The 16,307-nt window shown below is 55.7% G+C and overlaps 2 protein-coding genes, 1 long non-coding RNA gene and 1 pseudogene across 4 annotated transcripts; 2 read left to right on the top strand and 2 right to left on the bottom strand.

The window, feature by feature from the left end:
* The first annotated feature begins 315 nt into the window (after positions 1-315).
* On the top strand, positions 316-2,779 carry RPL28 (ribosomal protein L28). 2 transcript variants are annotated; one of them, XM_037038058.1, is made up of 4 exons: positions 316-424; positions 764-852; positions 953-1,076; positions 2,517-2,779. In XM_037038058.1, exons 1-4 carry the CDS (start codon positions 349-351, stop codon positions 2,723-2,725), a joined length of 498 nt encoding a protein of 165 aa, XP_036893953.1. In that variant the 5' UTR covers positions 316-348; the 3' UTR covers positions 2,726-2,779. The 2 variants fall into 2 exon arrangements, with proteins under 2 accessions (XP_036893953.1, XP_036893954.1); XM_037038059.1 differs by lacking the exon at positions 316-424 and adding an exon at positions 560-665.
* Positions 2,780-5,082: 2,303 nt separating this feature from the next.
* Positions 5,083-5,196, bottom strand: LOC118981396 (uncharacterized; annotated as a pseudogene).
* A 3,140-nt stretch (positions 5,197-8,336) lies between these two features.
* UBE2S (ubiquitin conjugating enzyme E2 S) lies at positions 8,337-12,966 on the bottom strand. The gene is made up of 4 exons (XM_037038096.1): positions 12,367-12,966; positions 11,669-11,816; positions 10,057-10,247; positions 8,337-8,802 (listed from the first exon to the last, which is right to left on the bottom strand). Exons 1-4 carry the CDS (start codon positions 12,367-12,369, stop codon positions 8,473-8,475), a joined length of 672 nt encoding a protein of 223 aa, XP_036893991.1. The 5' UTR covers positions 12,370-12,966; the 3' UTR covers positions 8,337-8,472.
* Positions 12,967-14,063: 1,097 nt separating this feature from the next.
* On the top strand, positions 14,064-15,475 carry LOC118981374 (uncharacterized). Its single transcript, XR_005065336.1, has 2 exons — positions 14,064-14,152; positions 15,402-15,475. It is a non-coding gene; the product is annotated as an uncharacterized LOC118981374 (long non-coding RNA).
* Positions 15,476-16,307: the final 832 nt, after the last annotated feature.

Raw genomic sequence — 16,307 nt, 5'->3', positions numbered from 1 at the left:
ACTCTCACTTTGTCATTCATAAAGCACGAATCCTAAAACAAATGTGTATTGAGCGCCCATCCTATGCCAAGCACTGGGTGAGCAATTTTAGGGAGAGGCCGTTGGGAAAGGGGACTGAGGGGGACTCTCGAGCTCTACCCATTCGGAAACCCAGCTGCAGTTTCCGAAACACTGGAAGGGCCGGGAGTTACTCCTCGTCAGAGAACACGCCCCGGAGTCTCTAGCCGAAGAGATCCGAACGGTTTCGAGCGGAGTGAGACGGCAGGGCGGAAATAGCCGAACGTTCCCGAGCCGCCTCGGAGGCGGGAATCCCGAGACGACGCTCGGGAGCCCAGAGAGGAAGCGGAAATGCGTGTCGCTATTAAAGGCGTCGCCCCGCCTCTGACGTGCCTCTTTCCGTCTCCGGCTGCAGCTGCGAGAGGAGGTGAGGGGAGGCCTTCCGCCCGTCCGCGTGGCTGCGCCTTGTGCCCGCAATCCAATTTTTCCCCTGTCGGGCTTTCTCTTTGCGTCCCTTGTGTCTCTGGCTGACCCCCAGCCCCGCCGCCCGAAGGCGCTGTAGATTCTCACGTTCTTCCCCGCAGTTCAGCCCCGCCGCCTTCTTAGGTCGCCTAGCCCCGCTTGGCACATTCCTTGTTGTTTGCCCTCACGTTGCCCGCATTCACCAGGTTCCTACTCACACCTCCCCTCTGTCCTGGTGGGGTTCCGGGGACCGGCGTCGTACCGCGGCTCCCTTTGACATCTCCCCGGTCCTCTTTCCCCGCAGCTCTAAACATGTCTGCCCACCTGCAATGGATGGTCATCCGGAACTGCTCCAGTTTCCTGATCAAGAGGAACAAGCAGACGTACAGCACTGTAAGCGGGGCCTGGACCTCTGGGTCCGCGTCGGGGGAGGCACCTTCGCGGTCGCCATATCCTCTCTCTCTTCACGATTCCTATGTATCTTCCCTTTTAGGAACCCAATAATCTTAAGGCCCGCAACTCCTTTCGCTACAATGGTCTGATTCACCGCAAGACGGTGGGCGTGGAGCCTGCAGCCGATGGCAAAGGTGTGGTGGTCGTCATGAAGCGGAGATCTGGTGAGCGTTTCCCCTGGCGCGGCCCCCATGGGGGACGGGGAACTGTGGTCTTCATTGGTGGGAACAAGAGTAATTCCGCTTCTCAATCGAGGATTCTTAGAGTCAGGGTGTTCCTTTGGGAAGGTGACTTGTCTTAGCCACTCCACCATCTGTGAGCTGGCTGGGTCTTTGTAGTAAGAACTGAACGGTGTGTTCTGGGGACCGTGTTTTGGATTAAACTACAGGGTTATACAATCTGATGGTTTTCAAATTAAGCCCAGGTAGAGGTGGATGTCTCCACCTTGCTGCCCGTGGGAAACTTTAGGCAAAATAGGTGAGCCTCCCCCTTCCTCCTCCTTGCAGGAAGTGACAGGCTGGGTCAGAAGCAGCAATTTGACCCCGGTGCTGCTCTGTGGGCTCAAGCAGGGCATCCACCCCCATAATCTGCACCCTTAGGCAGGGACAGGACCTTTTTAGTGTCTGGGAGGTCAAGGAGTTGGGGGGCTTTTCTGAGTCATGGGTTATATCTTCACCACTTCGTCTCTTCGCTGAGGTTCTTAAGAGGGAAGTGAGTTGTTCCCAGGACCCTGATTAAGAGGAGCTTCTGTTAGGGGTCAGGTTCAGGGTCATGCATGGCCTGCCTGCTCCTGATCCCAGTGTCTCCTGCCTGTGGGAGGGGGTTACTGCTCTTGGGAACGCAGCCCAAGAGTACCTGGTCATGTGTGCTAGTGGGCTGCTCAAGAGTCCATGCACACTCCACGTTCTGGTGTGTAGGGTCCTGAAAACTTCCTTCTCTTGGATGGTTGGGTGGCCTTTTCCAGGCTGTCAGGAACCAGACTGATGAGAGGCATTAATGTGGGCCCTGCTCTGTGTCATGGACGCAGCTGTAGCCTTGGTGTGGGGAGGGGTGTTTGGTGGAATTCTGGGTAGTGGAGTCAGACTACACCTGTACACCAAGGTTTCTCCTCACTCCCTGCTCCCCTGTGTGGCTCCCTGTCACCCCAGCATCGGGGCCAAGCCTCAGCTTGGTGTTTCAGACCCTGTTCACAGTGGGTACCGGGGCCTGGTGGGGGCAGCCGCAGTGCTGGGAGTGATGGCTGTCTGGCTGGTACCTGCCTCACCTCCCTCTGCCTGGAGTCAGACAGCCTGTGATATCTCTGTGTATGTGAGACTTTGGACAGAAGTCCTTGTCCATTGTGTCTGCTCACATTTCTGAACAGTGAGATGATGGTGAGTGCTGTTTGGGACACAGCGCTGAGGAGATGCCTCTACAGTGTTGTGGCCTGGCCTGGGTGGTCACTGTGAGTGTCCTGTAAGTCGTGTTTGGAGACAGGGCTGGGTTCCCCCCAACCTTACAACCATGACTCAGGTTCTCAGGGTGCAATGTCCCCTCACACCTGGAAGATGCATTAAAGATGGAGGATACGCAACTAAGCCCTCGCCCCCCTTCTCCCTCACCAGGCCAACGAAAGCCAGCCACCTCCTATGTGCGGACCACCATCAACAAGAATGCCCGAGCTACCCTGAGCAGCATCCGGCACATGATCCGCAAGAACAAGTACCGACCAGACCTGCGCATGGCCGCCATCCGCAGGGCCAGCGCCATCCTGCGCAGCCAGAAGCCTGTGATGGTGAAGAGGAAGCGGGCGCGCCCCACCAAGAGCTCCTGAGCACCCCCCTCCCCCCCAAAGCAATAAAGGTATCAGCCAACTTTCTTCAACTGCTTCTCCCAGGCCTTATGTGACTTTGACTGTGTGTGTGTGTGTGTGTGCGCGCGCACGCGCGCGCCACTTTGCTAGAAACTGTCAGCTTATCCCTGGAGGGCACCCACACTCACTGGTACCAAACAAGTCAGAGTGCTGGGACTGGAGGGACCAGGCCCAGGTGGAGGGGCCCAGTCCCAGTGGGGAGGGGCTTGGTCCAGCCTCCCTGCAGGGGGGAGGGGGCTGAGGGCTGGTGGAAATTCCTATGTTCAGTGCATCAGAGATGACTTTGGTGAAATGTTAGAAAGTGCAAATGAAACCAGCGAAGTCCTCTGGAATCCTTGGAATTGCACCCTGCTGGAACAGGGCGGCTTCAAGACCTTAAATGACAATTTTTGATCCATGAACATTTAGAGTCTGAACTTCCCAAGGGTTGAGCCTCCAGGCTGAGGTCAGCACACTGGGTGTGGGCTGAATCCACCCATCTGCGCCTCTGTTCCAGCTGAGTCTGGCCTGCGAAGGTGGAAGTGTTTACCATCTGGGTCTTTATAGTCTGTGGACCCTACTTCTAGGCACTCAAGATGGGGACTTGGGGAGAGGGCTTGCTGTCCCTCAGGAGAGAAGTGGCCCTTTTCCCGTCTGATGGGCACAGTGTGGCCCTCTGTGCCGCAGTCCTGGGGCAGGTGGCAGGTCCCTCCAAGAGCCCCACGGGAGTGAAGTGAGGAATGTGCTAGGACTTCAGAGGCCCCCTTGGTGCCGTGGCTGCCGGTTCTGTATCTCTGCCTGTCTGATAGAAGCCACCCAGCAGGGAGGTGGCAGCCCCAGGCTTCCCACCAACCACCTGCCACATCTTTCAACAGGCTGTTTTGTCTAAGGGTCTGGCCTGCCATCTTCCATCTCCTCCTACACTGGGCGTGTGGGCACTCCTTCCGTCCGGCTGCAGACTTCTTTCTCGGCTGCTCCCCGTGCTCGCTGCAGAAGGCCCTGGGGGACCCACCGCCCGACTGCCTCCCCATCCCCACCTGAGCTCTTCTGAGCTCCGCTCTGCCCTGCAGCCTCGCACATTCCCATTTCTGGAGGCTGCCTCTCGTTCAGGGTAACACAGTTGTCTCAGGTCTTCTCCACCCTTGACCCATTTTGTTATCATAACCTGTGGTAACAGGTGGTTAACCACCAGGGCCACTAGCTGTGTGGCTTTGGGCAAGTAACTAGACCTCTGCATCTGTGGTCAAAATTCAGGGCGTTAATGTAACACACACAGGTTGAAAACAGCCTGTATGTAGTGAGTGCTCAGTAATTAAATACTGTAGAACGTGAGCGCTGTGAGAAGCTGGACCTCGTGTGTCCCATCCATGCCCGGTGTGTGTGTGTACATAACACATGTACATACGTACATGTGGTGTGGCCATTTCTCATCCAAGCACCGCAGACAGCCCACGAAGCATCCCTGCTTTGTTGATGTCGAAATAGGCTCGTGGAGGGAAGGTCACTGACATTCTAGGTCTTGACATGTTTCCTGCACACCTACTATATGCCAGCTGCTGTGCCAAGGATCTAACACCGAGGGGACCCCCCCGTCCCTGCCCTCCTGGGGACCCTGTGTGTACATGAGAACTCTGCTTCCTGTGTCCACTTTATAGCTTCGTGGTCAAAGGGCAAAGGGTCTCTGGAAGGACCCCTGCTGGGGCTCCCTCCACACTCAAATGCAGAGCTCCTGACATCCACCTCCAACCCTTCCAGCCTTCCCCAAGTTAATGGACGTGACCCTCACCACTGTTAGCCAAACCCTTGGTCTTGCCTGGGCCTCCACCCTTGCTCAAAAGCCTGCAGTTCCCATACCTTAAGCTGACAGACCCCTGGCAGTGCTGATGAGGCCCGCCTCCCGTCACCTTTCACCCAAACACCCCGGGCACTGGCGCTGGCAAAGGTTACATGTTCCTGTGTGGTCAGTCTGCGTGCAGTCAGTCAGGGTGGCTGTGATAGGGAGGAGGGCTGTAGGCTGAGGGGACAGACTTCCAGACTGGCCGCTAAGTCGAAAAAGCCGGTGTGACATGCTGTGTAGAGAGGGCCCTGCCAGTGGCTTAGAGAATAGATGCTTACATTTGCTCGGGTTTTCCCAGGAAAATACACAAGCACGTGGGAACATTGTCCCAATTAAGAGAACTAGGTGCAGGGAAGAATGGACTGAGAGAGAGCTGTTTCTTTATAGAACCTTGTGTTATCTTTAAATTTGAAAAAATGTCTTTGCTTTTGGAGTGGGCATCATTCACAAGGTATTCCTGGCCCTCCTTCCTCGAGACGCATTGGCAGGTTCTAATGTGAGGTCCTAGAGGTGTTACACACATACGCGATCAAAGACACATGCATCCTATTTTAATTAGCAATAATCGCGCCTCGCATAAACCTCATTGGCTACGATACTACCACTGCGCAAAGCCACATGCATCCTATTTTAAACAAAAAAATTTTAAATTGAACAGATACAGCTTATCATATACACTGTTTGCACGTGGCTTTTTCCCCCCACAACCTATTCTGGAGATTGGTCCATATCAGTACATAATTAACGTCATGTTTTTTAAAATTCTGGAATACAGAACAGTGCACAAACCGTATCTGTAAAAACGTAACTGTAAAGCAAGCACTCAGGTAAGCATCACCCAGGTAAAGGAGCAGAAGGTGACAGCCTCTCAGAAGCTTTCCCAGGCTGCTTGCTGGCTGGAGGGGCCCAGGATCCCAAGCTTTCCGGAAACCTTGCTTTTAGAAAGTTTTACCACCTGCAGATGTTTAGCGGCACCTCTCCTTTTTGCCTGCTTTGGAATCGGGTATGAAGGTGCTCAAACTGCCAGTCTCCACTGTGACTTGTTTGGCCGGTCATGACTTTGTGATTCTCATTGCTTAGTAGTGAGTAGCGCATTATTTTTGTATTGTAAATACGTTTATACTTGCTTACAGTTAGGGCAAGTGTTGTTTAAAGCCCGTTGGTGTTATGTGCAAGGGTGCTGAGTAATAAGGTGTGTGTGCTTTTGCAGCTGGACCACAAACATTTCATGCCCCCACCAGGAGCAAATGAATGTCTGTAGCTTTACACCTGCGTCAGCACTTAGTATTGTCAGACTTTAGAACTGTTGGTTGCGTTTCATAGGAGTGCAGTGGTTATTACCTTTGGCTGATGTTGCCTCTTCCCAGTAGCTAACGAGCGTGAGTACCTTTTCAGTTGTTGGGTAGTTGTTTGGATTACAAGTGCTTTTGCCTACTACTGTGCCTTTTCTTACTGGTCTGTAGTGTGCTTTTGTAAAAATATTTTAAACAATTTATTTGTAGGGGAAGGAAGAGAGAGGGAGAGAAACATCACTGTGTGGTGGCCCCTCATGTTTCTCCTACTGGGCACCTCAACCCAGGCATGCGCCCGTCTGGGAATCAAACCCATGACACTTTGGTCTGCAAGCGAGCGATCAATCCACTGAGCCACCCCAGCCAGGGCTGGTGTTTTTCTTTTCTTTCTTTCTTTTTTTAATTATGAAGATTTTATTTATCTTTAGAGGAGAAGGGAAGGAGAGGGGGAGAGAAATATCAACTCAACGTATGTTGCCTTTCGTGCATCCTCTGCTGGGAACTGGCCTGCAACCCAGGCATGTGCCCTGATGGAATCGAACCACGGTTGTTTGGTTTGCAAGCCCACGCTCAATCCACTGAGCTACACCAGGGCTGTTCCCCTTTTTTTTAAAGTATATTTTATTGATAATGCTGTTACAGTTATCCCAATTTTTTCCCCTTTGCCCCCTTTCCTCCCAGTACTCCTCTTCCCTCCAGCAATCCGCACCCCCCCAACACACACACACACATACTTTAGTTCATGTCCCTGAGTCCTGCATGTAAGTTCTTTGGCCTCTCCCTTTCCTATACTTTTTTATTTTTTAAGATTTTATTTATTTTTAGAGAGGGGAAGGGAGGAAGAAAAAGGGAGAGACACATCAATGTGTGGTTGCTTCTCACACAACCCCAACCAGGGACCTGGCCCGCAACCCAGGCACGTGCCCTGACTGGGAATCGAACCAGCGACCCTTTGGTTCCCAGACAGGCACTCAATCCATTGAGCCACACAAGCCAGGGGTGCCTTTTTTCTAAAATGTATTCTTTGGATTAGTCCTTTTCAATTATATGACTTGCAAATATCTTGTCCCACTGATTTGCCTTTCATTCCACTTTAGAAAAACAGTTCCTGACTTAAAGAAAAATTGACTTGAAATATATATACTGTACACAAAGTCCAACTCTTTTAAGTATAGTTTGGTAAGCTTTGACAAATCTGTGCACCCACGTGACTGTAAGAATCAAGGCCTGGAGCGTGCTCATCACTCAAAAACTCCCCCACGCCCCCGTTCGTTTTGTCCTCCCTGTTGCCAGGCTGCCAGCCGTGTGCATTCAGCTGTCAAGTGATTGGTTCGGCCTGTTCCACAACTTCATGCAAATAGGATCAACCTTTTTGCACACTTCTGTATAAGGCTTCATTCAGCATGTAGTATTTCTGAGATTCAGCCAGGTTGTTTTGTGTATTGGCATTTTGCTGAGTAATAGCTCCTTGTACAAGTTCACCACAATTCCTTTACTCCTTCACCTGGTGACCATTTAGGTCATTTCTGGCTTTTGCCTGTTACAAAGGTAGCAACTTAAAAATTCATGTGCAAGTCTTTATGCAGATCCTTTTTCCTCTTCTCATTTCATGGTCCTTTTTGACACTGTATCCTGGGGACCCAGCACAGGGCAATAGTCAGTAACGGGAGAGAAACTGAGGCAAAGCCAGCTGGCCTTTCCTTGGCCTCCTGTCTACGGCCTGCTCTGTGGAAAACTAACCTGCCTGTTGCCCCAGTTCCCACACCCTTCCTTGGAGTCGGGGCAGAACCTGTGAAAACATTCGGGTGTGTTCCCACAATCACATCATCACTTGGTTAATCAGGAGCACATCACATCAGCCGAGCCCTTCAAAAGCCTGGGCTCTGAAGGTGGACATTTGGGACTTGAGGGGCAAGAACCATGACAGCTTCTACGAGCCGAGGACAGCCCCCAGAGCTGCAAGCCACCATGACCTAGAAGAGGACATGAGAAAGTAACGTGGCAGGCGGATACCTCAACTTCAGCGTGAAACTCAGCCAAGTAGCCAGCTCACCACGCCAGGGCTTCTGACCATGGAAAGTGGGAGGAGAGTGTTGGTTGTACTGGGCTAGGCTTGGTGATTTGTCACACTTGGGAACACGCTGTTACCCAGACAGACCTGAAAGCCAGGGCTGGATCTGGTGTTGTGAGGGGACAGGACTTCACTCCAGTAAAGGACAGATAGATATGCATTTTCAGGGATGGAAGAGCAAGGCACCTCACACCTGTCACCTGGCCAGGCAGGCCCTGGGCCCCTCCCCTCACCCCATGTTAGATGGGAAATCTGAGACCATACACAGAGGTGGTCCCAGAGCTCAAGCAGGAGGCCAGCGGGGCTGAGGGACCCACTGTGGAGGCTATGTGCCAACTGCTGTGCGCTCCCCGCAGCAGAGGCTGGTCCTGGGCACTGAGAGGCACAGCAGTTGCTTGCTTTTCCAACTTTATTTAGAAAAACAAATCCAGGTCCCAGTGCCCCCTCCCCTCCCCCACCCCAGCCATAACTTAAATAACTTATAGAGACAGAGTTGAGGGTCAGGCAGGTATGGGGAGGGAAGCACCCACTACAGCCGCCGCAGAGCCCGCTTCTTGTCCGTCTTCTTCTTGGCTGCCAGCTTCTTGTCACGTTCACCTGCATGCTTCTTGGCCATGGGCCCCTCAGCCCCTCCGGGACCCCCCGGGGTCAGGGGGTCGGTGGAGGAGGCTGAGGCTGCACTGGCCAGGGACCGGCTGGCCTCGGGCCTCCCGCTGCTGGGTCCGCCGGCGCCTCCATGGATCTCTGTGAGCAGGCGGGCGCGGGCCGCATATTCCTCGTAGTTCTCCAAGAGCAGGCGGCCCGCCTCCTCGTTGAGGGCGGACTCAGGGTTGGGGTGGATCAGCAGGCACTTGATGGTCTGTGGGAGAGAGCCCAGGATCAGCGGAAAGGAGCCCCACAAGACCAGTGATCAAGGGAAGGGACTTCCCCAGGGAACTAAGGAGAGGAGGGGAACAACTGCGGACTCTCACCTGGGCCTGTTGGACTCCAAGCTCTTTTTACAAAACGACAGGAAGACACTTGAACCCAGAGCTGTCCCTGGCTTTAACAGGAATCCCAAGAACAGAGCCACAGACTCTGGCTGGGCTGGACCACAGCCAAGAAAGGCACCAGGATGTAAAGTGGCCCTGCCTCCACCTCTGTGCTTAAAGGGAACCCTCAACAACCCAGACCGTGCCTGGCCATGAGCAGGTGACGTGAGCTGTCTGGCTTGTAAATGGTGGCAGCACCCTGGCCCAACAGATGATCAGGGACCAGGATCAACCCTAACTGTCACCACTGCACCGCCCCCGCCCCCAACCTTCCACGGGCCCTTCTTGTGGCTCCCTCACAGCCACGCCCGATACTGGCGCGGCGCCCTGGCCCTGAAGATCATCAGGATACTCTGTGAACTTGTCTGCACTGTGGGTGTCCCCCGGCAGCCACCACTGATACTCTAGGGATAGGAGGAAAAGGGCTGGAGACCTGTTTACTTGAGAGCTCAATCCTCCTCCCTCCATGCCCCCCAGGAAACCCCAATTCCCGGTCCTCCCAACCACCTGCTCCAGGGGCTCATTAAAAATTCAGTTTCCAAAAAAAACTTCCTATACTTTGAGGGAGGGGGAGAGGGCAGAGGGGACCTAAATGCTCTAGGTGGCCTCCATCTCAGCCTGACTGGCAGTGCTATTCCTTGTCTGTGGGGGCCACCCTGCCCTGTAGGACCCCCGCTGTCCCCCCCAGATTCCGCAATTAAAACATCCCAGGTGGGGCCATGTCGCACCCAGCTGAAAAACAATGGTTATGGAAACGGTCTGGAGTCACAGGGTGAGGACTGCACAAACTGTGTCTACTGAGAAACCAGCCAACCGTGTACTTCAGAGCAGAACGAAACGGTTTAGTGTGCTCACCCACCAGCTGTTCCACAGCAGAGGTGCCTGCCCCGGGCACTGAACCACCTGCACACCTGAACTTGGCCTACTGGGTCCCTTCCAGCACTGCCAAGCCTCCCAGAATTTTCCTGAAAAGCTGGACACCTGCTTTTCACATCAAAGCCCCCAACTATGTCCGAGTTGATTTTAAAAAAAGTGTTCGGACATCACTGGGGTGTCTAGGCCCCGGCCACCCCAGCACTCACCAGCAGCACATGCCGGATGCCCAGCTCCGCCGTCCAGTCCCTCTTGAGCACGTTGACGCAGATCTCGCCATTGGCGCCCACATTTGGGTGGAAGATCTTGGTCAGGAAGTAGCCCTTGGGTGGGGAGGCAGGAAAGTCCTTCCCCAGCAGGAGTTTCATGCGGAACAGGCCTCCAGCATATGGGGTCCCCTCTGCAAGTGCACGGAAGGAACCAGGTCAGGAGGCATAGGTCTCCCAGGCACCCGACAAAACCCCAAAGGCCTGTCTCCACACGCTGGCTGGAGGCAAGGGTCCCGCTGCCCCCTCTTTGACTCCAAACTCTGGGATGGGAGAGCATTACAGGGCTAGGCTCCCAGGGCCTGCAGGCATCTGCAACCACTCCCCTCAGAGTCAGCCCCCTGACTGTGGCCCTATTTCTACAGCCAGCGAGTCCCGGTCTCCACCCACGAATGCCTCTTCTCTCCCAAGTGAAGGCCCCAGCAGCGTTCATTTGCAAGAGGCACAGACACTTGTACCCACTTGTCCTCCTGGAAGCCTTGTGGCAAATGGCGACAAGACAGCTATCAATTCCATTGTCTTGCCCGCCTCAGTCAATGGTTCTTAGTCAAAAAGCTATGCATTTTTGAGACTCATGGCCACTCCCCACGCCCCAGTGCTGACACCTGACCCATCAGCAGCCTGGGCAACTCACCTTCAGGCCCACTCACCCTCGTCCCCACCTCCCAGTCCAGCCAAAACACCACGCCCCTCGCCTGCTACCAGCAGCAGTTGCCTGGCTTCCAGCTTCTATCACCCCCTACCTCCCACCGTCACTCAGGTCAAAGTGAGTCCTGCAAGGACCACCACTCTGCTTTAAACCCACCAACAGCTTCCTTCCAAAACTCCCTACACAGGTGTACAAGCCCTAAGAGACCTGCTTCCTGAAAGCTCTGTGGATTCCGTTCCTACGAAGCTCTCACCACCCCTCGTGCAGCAGTTAATTATCTTAACTGTCACCGCCTCAGCAAGTCCACCCTGTCCCCCTCCCTACTGTCCCGATTCCTGACTGGGTCTGTCACCACACACTGGTAACACCTTGGCTTACTGTGTAAAAGGTCAGCTAGTGACAGAAACATAGTGCACCTGAGACAATGTGTCAAGTCACTGCACAACGAAACCACCACCGTATTGCTTACTACTGTTAACTCCCCTAGTGTGTGTCCCTGACCGGGACAGTAGGACAGTCTGAGGTCGCCAGCCAGGTGGACTGCTGATGCTGCTCGCACCACCTGGCACCCTCTTCCCATTCCCGCTTAACCTAACCACCCTTCAGGTCTGAGGGAACCTGTGTCTGACAGGCTCACCCCAACCCCAGGTAAGGTACCATTAAACGCTCCCAGGGCGACTAGCACTGTCTCACTACACTTACAGAAAAGTCCACAATTCTGTCATTTGTGGGGTGCTGTCCTGCAGACTGAGCACCTGCAGAGTGAGAGGTGTGCCAGTCCTGTCTACTGTTGTGTTCCCTGCAGCTGGCAAAGTCCAGTACATAATGGGACCTTCGTACTCTTGTCTTAAAGTTGAAGAGTCTAGGAAGTGCATGTGCCCCTCCGTGTCCCATTCCCACACTCACCAGGGCCCTCGATGGTGACCTGCAGGTCGGTGAGGTCCTCTTCATTGGGAAAAACCTTGATACCATCAGGCGGGTCCGTGGTCAGCGTCGTCACCTCCTTGTACACCAGGCGGATGATGTGGGGGGGCAGGTTCTCCACATTGGAGTTCTGGGCACAGGCAAGAGGAGGGGGTGAGTGGCTGGCAGACCTGACACGCTTTGCAGGATGCTGTGGTTGCAGATCCCCATCCAGAATGCTACAGACAGCCGTCCGAGGTTGAGAACCCACCAGAAACCATGGCGGTTCTCCGACGGGACTTGCGGATGGCTTCACCCTCTCCAAGAACCCCCAAAGCCCACTCGTAGCCCCGAATGGGCCGCCCATGATTCTGGGTACACTGACGCAGGCCCTTGTCCCATTCCCCACCTAATCTTGGAAAACACACGGACGGGACACAAAACCGGGACAGCCGCCCCCCCCCCCCTCCGCTCCATCTTTCTATTTGCCCCGGGGCTCAGCCAGGCCTCCTCCTCCAAGGAACCTGCGGGCCGCCTAGGCTCCTGCTCCGCCTACAGGAAGGCCTGTGGGTCCACTCCTAGCCCAGGACCCCCAGGCGGGCCCGCCAACCCCCGAAACCGTCCGGACTTGTTCCCGAGACCCCGCCTACTCCTCCAAGGGGCCTCCCACCGCCCCTCCCGGGCCTGGCTGCCGCGCTCACCATGACTGCGGTCGGCCGGGGGCGGGTCCCCCCGGCCCCCTTCTTGCCTTCTCTGAGCCGCCGGCCGGGGCGGGGGGCCCAACTACTGCCGCTTCGGCCCTGGCTAGGCCCCGGCGGCTCCGCTCCGCTCCCCGCCGCCTCCGACGCCCACTGCACACAGCGCCCACAGGTACGCTCAACCCCGGTGCCGGCCGCACTAAGCCGGCCGCGCGCGCACCGTGGCCCTTTTATACCCGCCCGCAGGCGACGCCCCCTCGCGGCCCCGAAGCGCCGCGCCTCGACCCGTGACGTCAGCGCGTACGGTCCTCGATGTTCGACGCGCTCGCTCCTTTTTCGTAATCTTGGGCGAAAGTGGGAGAAGATAGGAGGAGGCGCGCGGCGGGCCTGCCAATGGAGGCACGCAGGGGTTGGAATGGGAATCCCGGAATATAGAGAAGCTGGAAAGAGGTAGTAGAGAGGAAAAGAACGCGAGAGGCGATGCGACTGCTGATTGGCCCGTTTGAATGAGACGCCGCCACGGCCCGGCGTACGCGCGCACGCCCTTAAGCCCAAGAGATCGCGCACGCGACTAACGGTCGGCTCGGTGTACGGACAGAGCGAGGGCAGGCGGGACTAGGGAGGGTTAAAGGGATGATGGACGGCATTACTACCAATAGGAATGTGCAGTCGTGGGATGGCGTCACGGGACTTGCACGGCCCAATCCTTGCAGGAAAAGGCGGTGCTAGGGCGCAGAAAAGAATGGGGAGCAACCAATGGGGGCCCTCCCTGGCCCGTACCTAGCCGCTCACAGCCAACGAAATTGGTACTTTTTTGCGTATGCAAATGAGTTGTGCGGGGGCCGCCTGCACCTCCTCAGCGCGGGTTGCTGGGTGAGGTGGGCGCTGGGGATCGATCTACATCTTTCCTCGAGGCGCCATTTTGTGTGGGAATGACCTGTGACCTGTGTCCGGTTTGTGGAGGTTCTCAGACCCGCTAGTGCGGCTCTGCAGACCTGACTGCCTGCCCCTGCGATGTGTGACCTCTGACCCTGGCTAGGCCTCAGTCGCAACGCTGGGCTTCAGTGTCCCCACATGGGAAATGGGCGCTGGGACTCCCTCGTGGTGCCCAAGAAAGAAGGTTCCCCAGGCTCTGTCAGGGCATAGTCCCTCCTGGGACCGGCCCGAGGCCTTCAATCTCAGGGCCTCCGCTGGNGTCGTGGGATGGCGTCACGGGACTCGCACGGCCCAATCCTTGCAGGAAAAGGCGGTGCTAGGGCGCAGAAAAGAATGGGGAGCAACCAATGGGGGCCCTCCCTGGCACGTACCTAGCCGCTCACAGCCAACGAAATTGGTACTTTTTTGCGTATGCAAATGAGTTGTGCGCGGGCCGCCTGCACCTCCTCAGCGCGGGTTGCTGGGTGAGGTGGGCGCTGGGGATCGATGTACATCTTTCCTCGAGGCGCCATTTTGTGTGGGAATGACCTGTGACCTGTGTCCGGTTTGTGGAGGTTCTCAGACCCGCTAGTGCGGCTCTGCAGACCTGACTGCCTGCCCCTGCGATGTGTGACCTCTGACCCTGGCTAGGCCTCAGTCGCAACGCTGGGCTTCAGTGTCCCCACATGGGAAATGGGCGCTGGGACTCCCTCGTGGTGCCCAAGAAAGAAGGTTCCCCAGGCGCTGTCAGGGCATAGCCCCTCCTGGGGCCGGCCCGAGGCCTTCAATCTCAGGGCCTCCGCTGGGACTCACCTTCCCCGGCTGCGAAATGGACGCGCGGTTGACGGGGCAGGGGAGCTCCTCCAGGCCGCAGGTACAAACCAAGCTTCAGTGGCCCCACCGTCGCACCCGAGCGTGGCGGCCACGGTGCCGGTCCCTGGCCTCTCAGTTCCGCCAGGTCGGGTCCAGCGTGGCCACTGTCCTGAAGAGACCCTTGGCTGCCAGCTCTGCACAGGGAGGCAGGGCGGCTGAAAATCAGCCACAGAGTGACAGTCGTCGTGATAAGTAGAGTCGCGGAGGCCTGGCCTTGAGTCTTATCCTGCTGGGTACGGGCTGTTCCCGGCCCGGTTAACACACAAGGACACTGAAGGAGGATGGCCTGGCAAGGTGACTGGCCCACCCCACCCCCACCCCAGGCAGGACAAAGCAGAGGGGCTGGTCAAACTGAGCTCCATTTCACAAATTCCCCCAACCAGCCGAAGATGATGATGACGACGACGACGTCTGGTGCGTGCCACACGCTTGCAGTGAGCCAGACATGTTCTGGTTTCTGCACTTGACCTGTCACACCCTGTTGGGGCTACTTCATGATTCCCGCCCTGGCTGCCACCTTCATTCAATCGACTTATTTTTTTGAGCACCTACCATGTGGGAGGCGGGATGCTATGGGGCTATGGCAGAGAGTCAGAAGGACAGACCCGTCCTGCTCGTGGGGCTTACGTGTGGGTCCGGGAGCCAGGCAGTAAGCAAGTAAGCGTAGACCAAAGGGTGGTAAAGACCGAAAGGCCCTGAGCAGTGCGGCTTGGTTGGTTGGGCATCCTCCCCCAAAGTGAAAGTGCACCCATGTGATTCTGGTCGGGGCGCGTGCCTGGATTGCAGGTTCAGTCCTAGTGCAGGCACGTTGGAGAGGCAACTGATAGAGGTTTCTCTCTCTCAGAAGAAAAAAGCAAAACAAAGCAAGGAAGGGCGGTAGAACTACAGGATGGGGAGTTGCTGCTCCCTGGCGTGTTCTGGTCAGGAAAAGCCTCTCTGAGGAAGGGCTGGCCACCTGGGCTGCAGGAAGATGAATGGGAAAAGCATTTTGAGAAGAGGGAACAGCAGATGCAAGGGACCAGAGAAGGGATCGGGCTTGGTAGTTTGGAGGCACCGCCGCAAAGCCAGCCAGGCTGGGTCATGCGCACCGGGTATGTAACACAGCCCTGAGCTGGGCAGGTGGAGGGCACCGAGGTCAGAGGGGTCAGGGCTATGTTCCACACCCGGGCCGTGGTCAGCAGTGTGTTCTTTTCTTCCAAGTACTGGGGAGCCATGGGGGTTTTGATGGTGTGATTCCATGTGACTTGCAGGCAGGAACAGAGAAGCCAGTGAAGAGATGATTGCAGCTGCCCAACTGGGGATGCCCGGGGGCGGCTCCGACGGGTCGGTACCACCGGGAATGGGAGAGACCATGAGGTTGGGGGAGGTCAATAGGAATTGGTGTTAGGCTGGACATGGTGTGAGGGAGGGGGATCACCCATACCCTGAACAGTTGAAAATTGGAGACAGCAAACCTTTCTAGTAAAGATATTTTGGTTTTGTTTTTGATCCTCGCCTGAGGGCATTTTTTCCTCGTTTTGAGAGAGAGAGGGAGGGAGAGAGAGAAACATCGATCGTATGTACCCTGTATGCCCCCGGTATGTGCCCCGACCAGAGGTTGAACCCACAACTTAAGTATGAGCCCTGACTAGGAATCGAACCCACAACCCGTCAGTTAAGGGATGGTGCTCCAACCAAAAGGGCAACACTGGCCAGGGCTCAGTAAACATTTCTTATTTTCTGGGTGTTTGGTCTCTCCCAGCCCAGTCAGCTCCTCTGCCAGAGGCAGTATGCAGACAGAAGGGGGCAGCTGTCCAATCAGGCTTCGTTTACAGAAGCAGGCGGTGGTGGGAGCTGGCCCTTAAGGAGGCTGTCCTTTACCAACTCCTGAATCCCAGTGTGCCCCACGCCTGCTAAAAACCTTTCGAAAGCTCCCCCTGCACATCATTTTGAATTAATCCCGAACTTCAGCGAGGTCCATCATTACACTCTCCTTAAGGTTCTTGGGCCTTCTTGTGTCTGTGCCCGGTATCAGCCAAGCTCTGTGTCATTCAGACTCAAGTGCTCTGTGCCTGGAGAGCTTTCTTCCCCCTCTTCCATCTTCCTTGCAGTCTAGGTGCACCTTAAAATGTCACCCCTCAGAGCAGTGCCCTGCACTCCTCCAAGCTGTGCCTCAG

Source organism: Sturnira hondurensis, unplaced genomic scaffold (assembly GCF_014824575.4).
Source record: "Sturnira hondurensis isolate 20B ecotype Veracruz unplaced genomic scaffold, ASM1482457v3 Scaffold0024124, whole genome shotgun sequence".
Taxonomy (NCBI): domain Eukaryota; kingdom Metazoa; phylum Chordata; class Mammalia; order Chiroptera; family Phyllostomidae; genus Sturnira; species Sturnira hondurensis.
This window is presented reverse-complemented; position numbering and strand designations above follow the sequence as displayed.

What these genes read in the sequence shown, in the direction of transcription:
- RPL28 (XM_037038058.1), top strand. Translation starts at nt 349, where the DNA reads ATGCGTGTCGCTATTAAAGGCGTCGCCCCGCCTCTGACGTGCCTCTTT. An exon ending in ACAAGCAGACGTACAGCACT is followed by an intron (nt 853 to 952) that starts GTAAGCGGGGCC and finishes CTTCCCTTTTAG; the next exon opens with GAACCCAATAATCTTAAGGC. An exon ending in CGTCATGAAGCGGAGATCTG is followed by an intron (nt 1,077 to 2,516) that starts GTGAGCGTTTCC and finishes CTCCCTCACCAG; the next exon opens with GCCAACGAAAGCCAGCCACC.
- UBE2S (XM_037038096.1), bottom strand. An exon ending in GGTCACCATCGAGGGCCCTG is followed by an intron (nt 10,248 to 11,668) that starts GTGAGTGTGGGA and finishes GTGCACTTGCAG; the next exon opens with AGGGGACCCCATATGCTGGA. An exon ending in GCATCCGGCATGTGCTGCTG is followed by an intron (nt 8,803 to 10,056) that starts GTGAGTGCTGGG and finishes TCTCTCCCACAG; the next exon opens with ACCATCAAGTGCCTGCTGAT.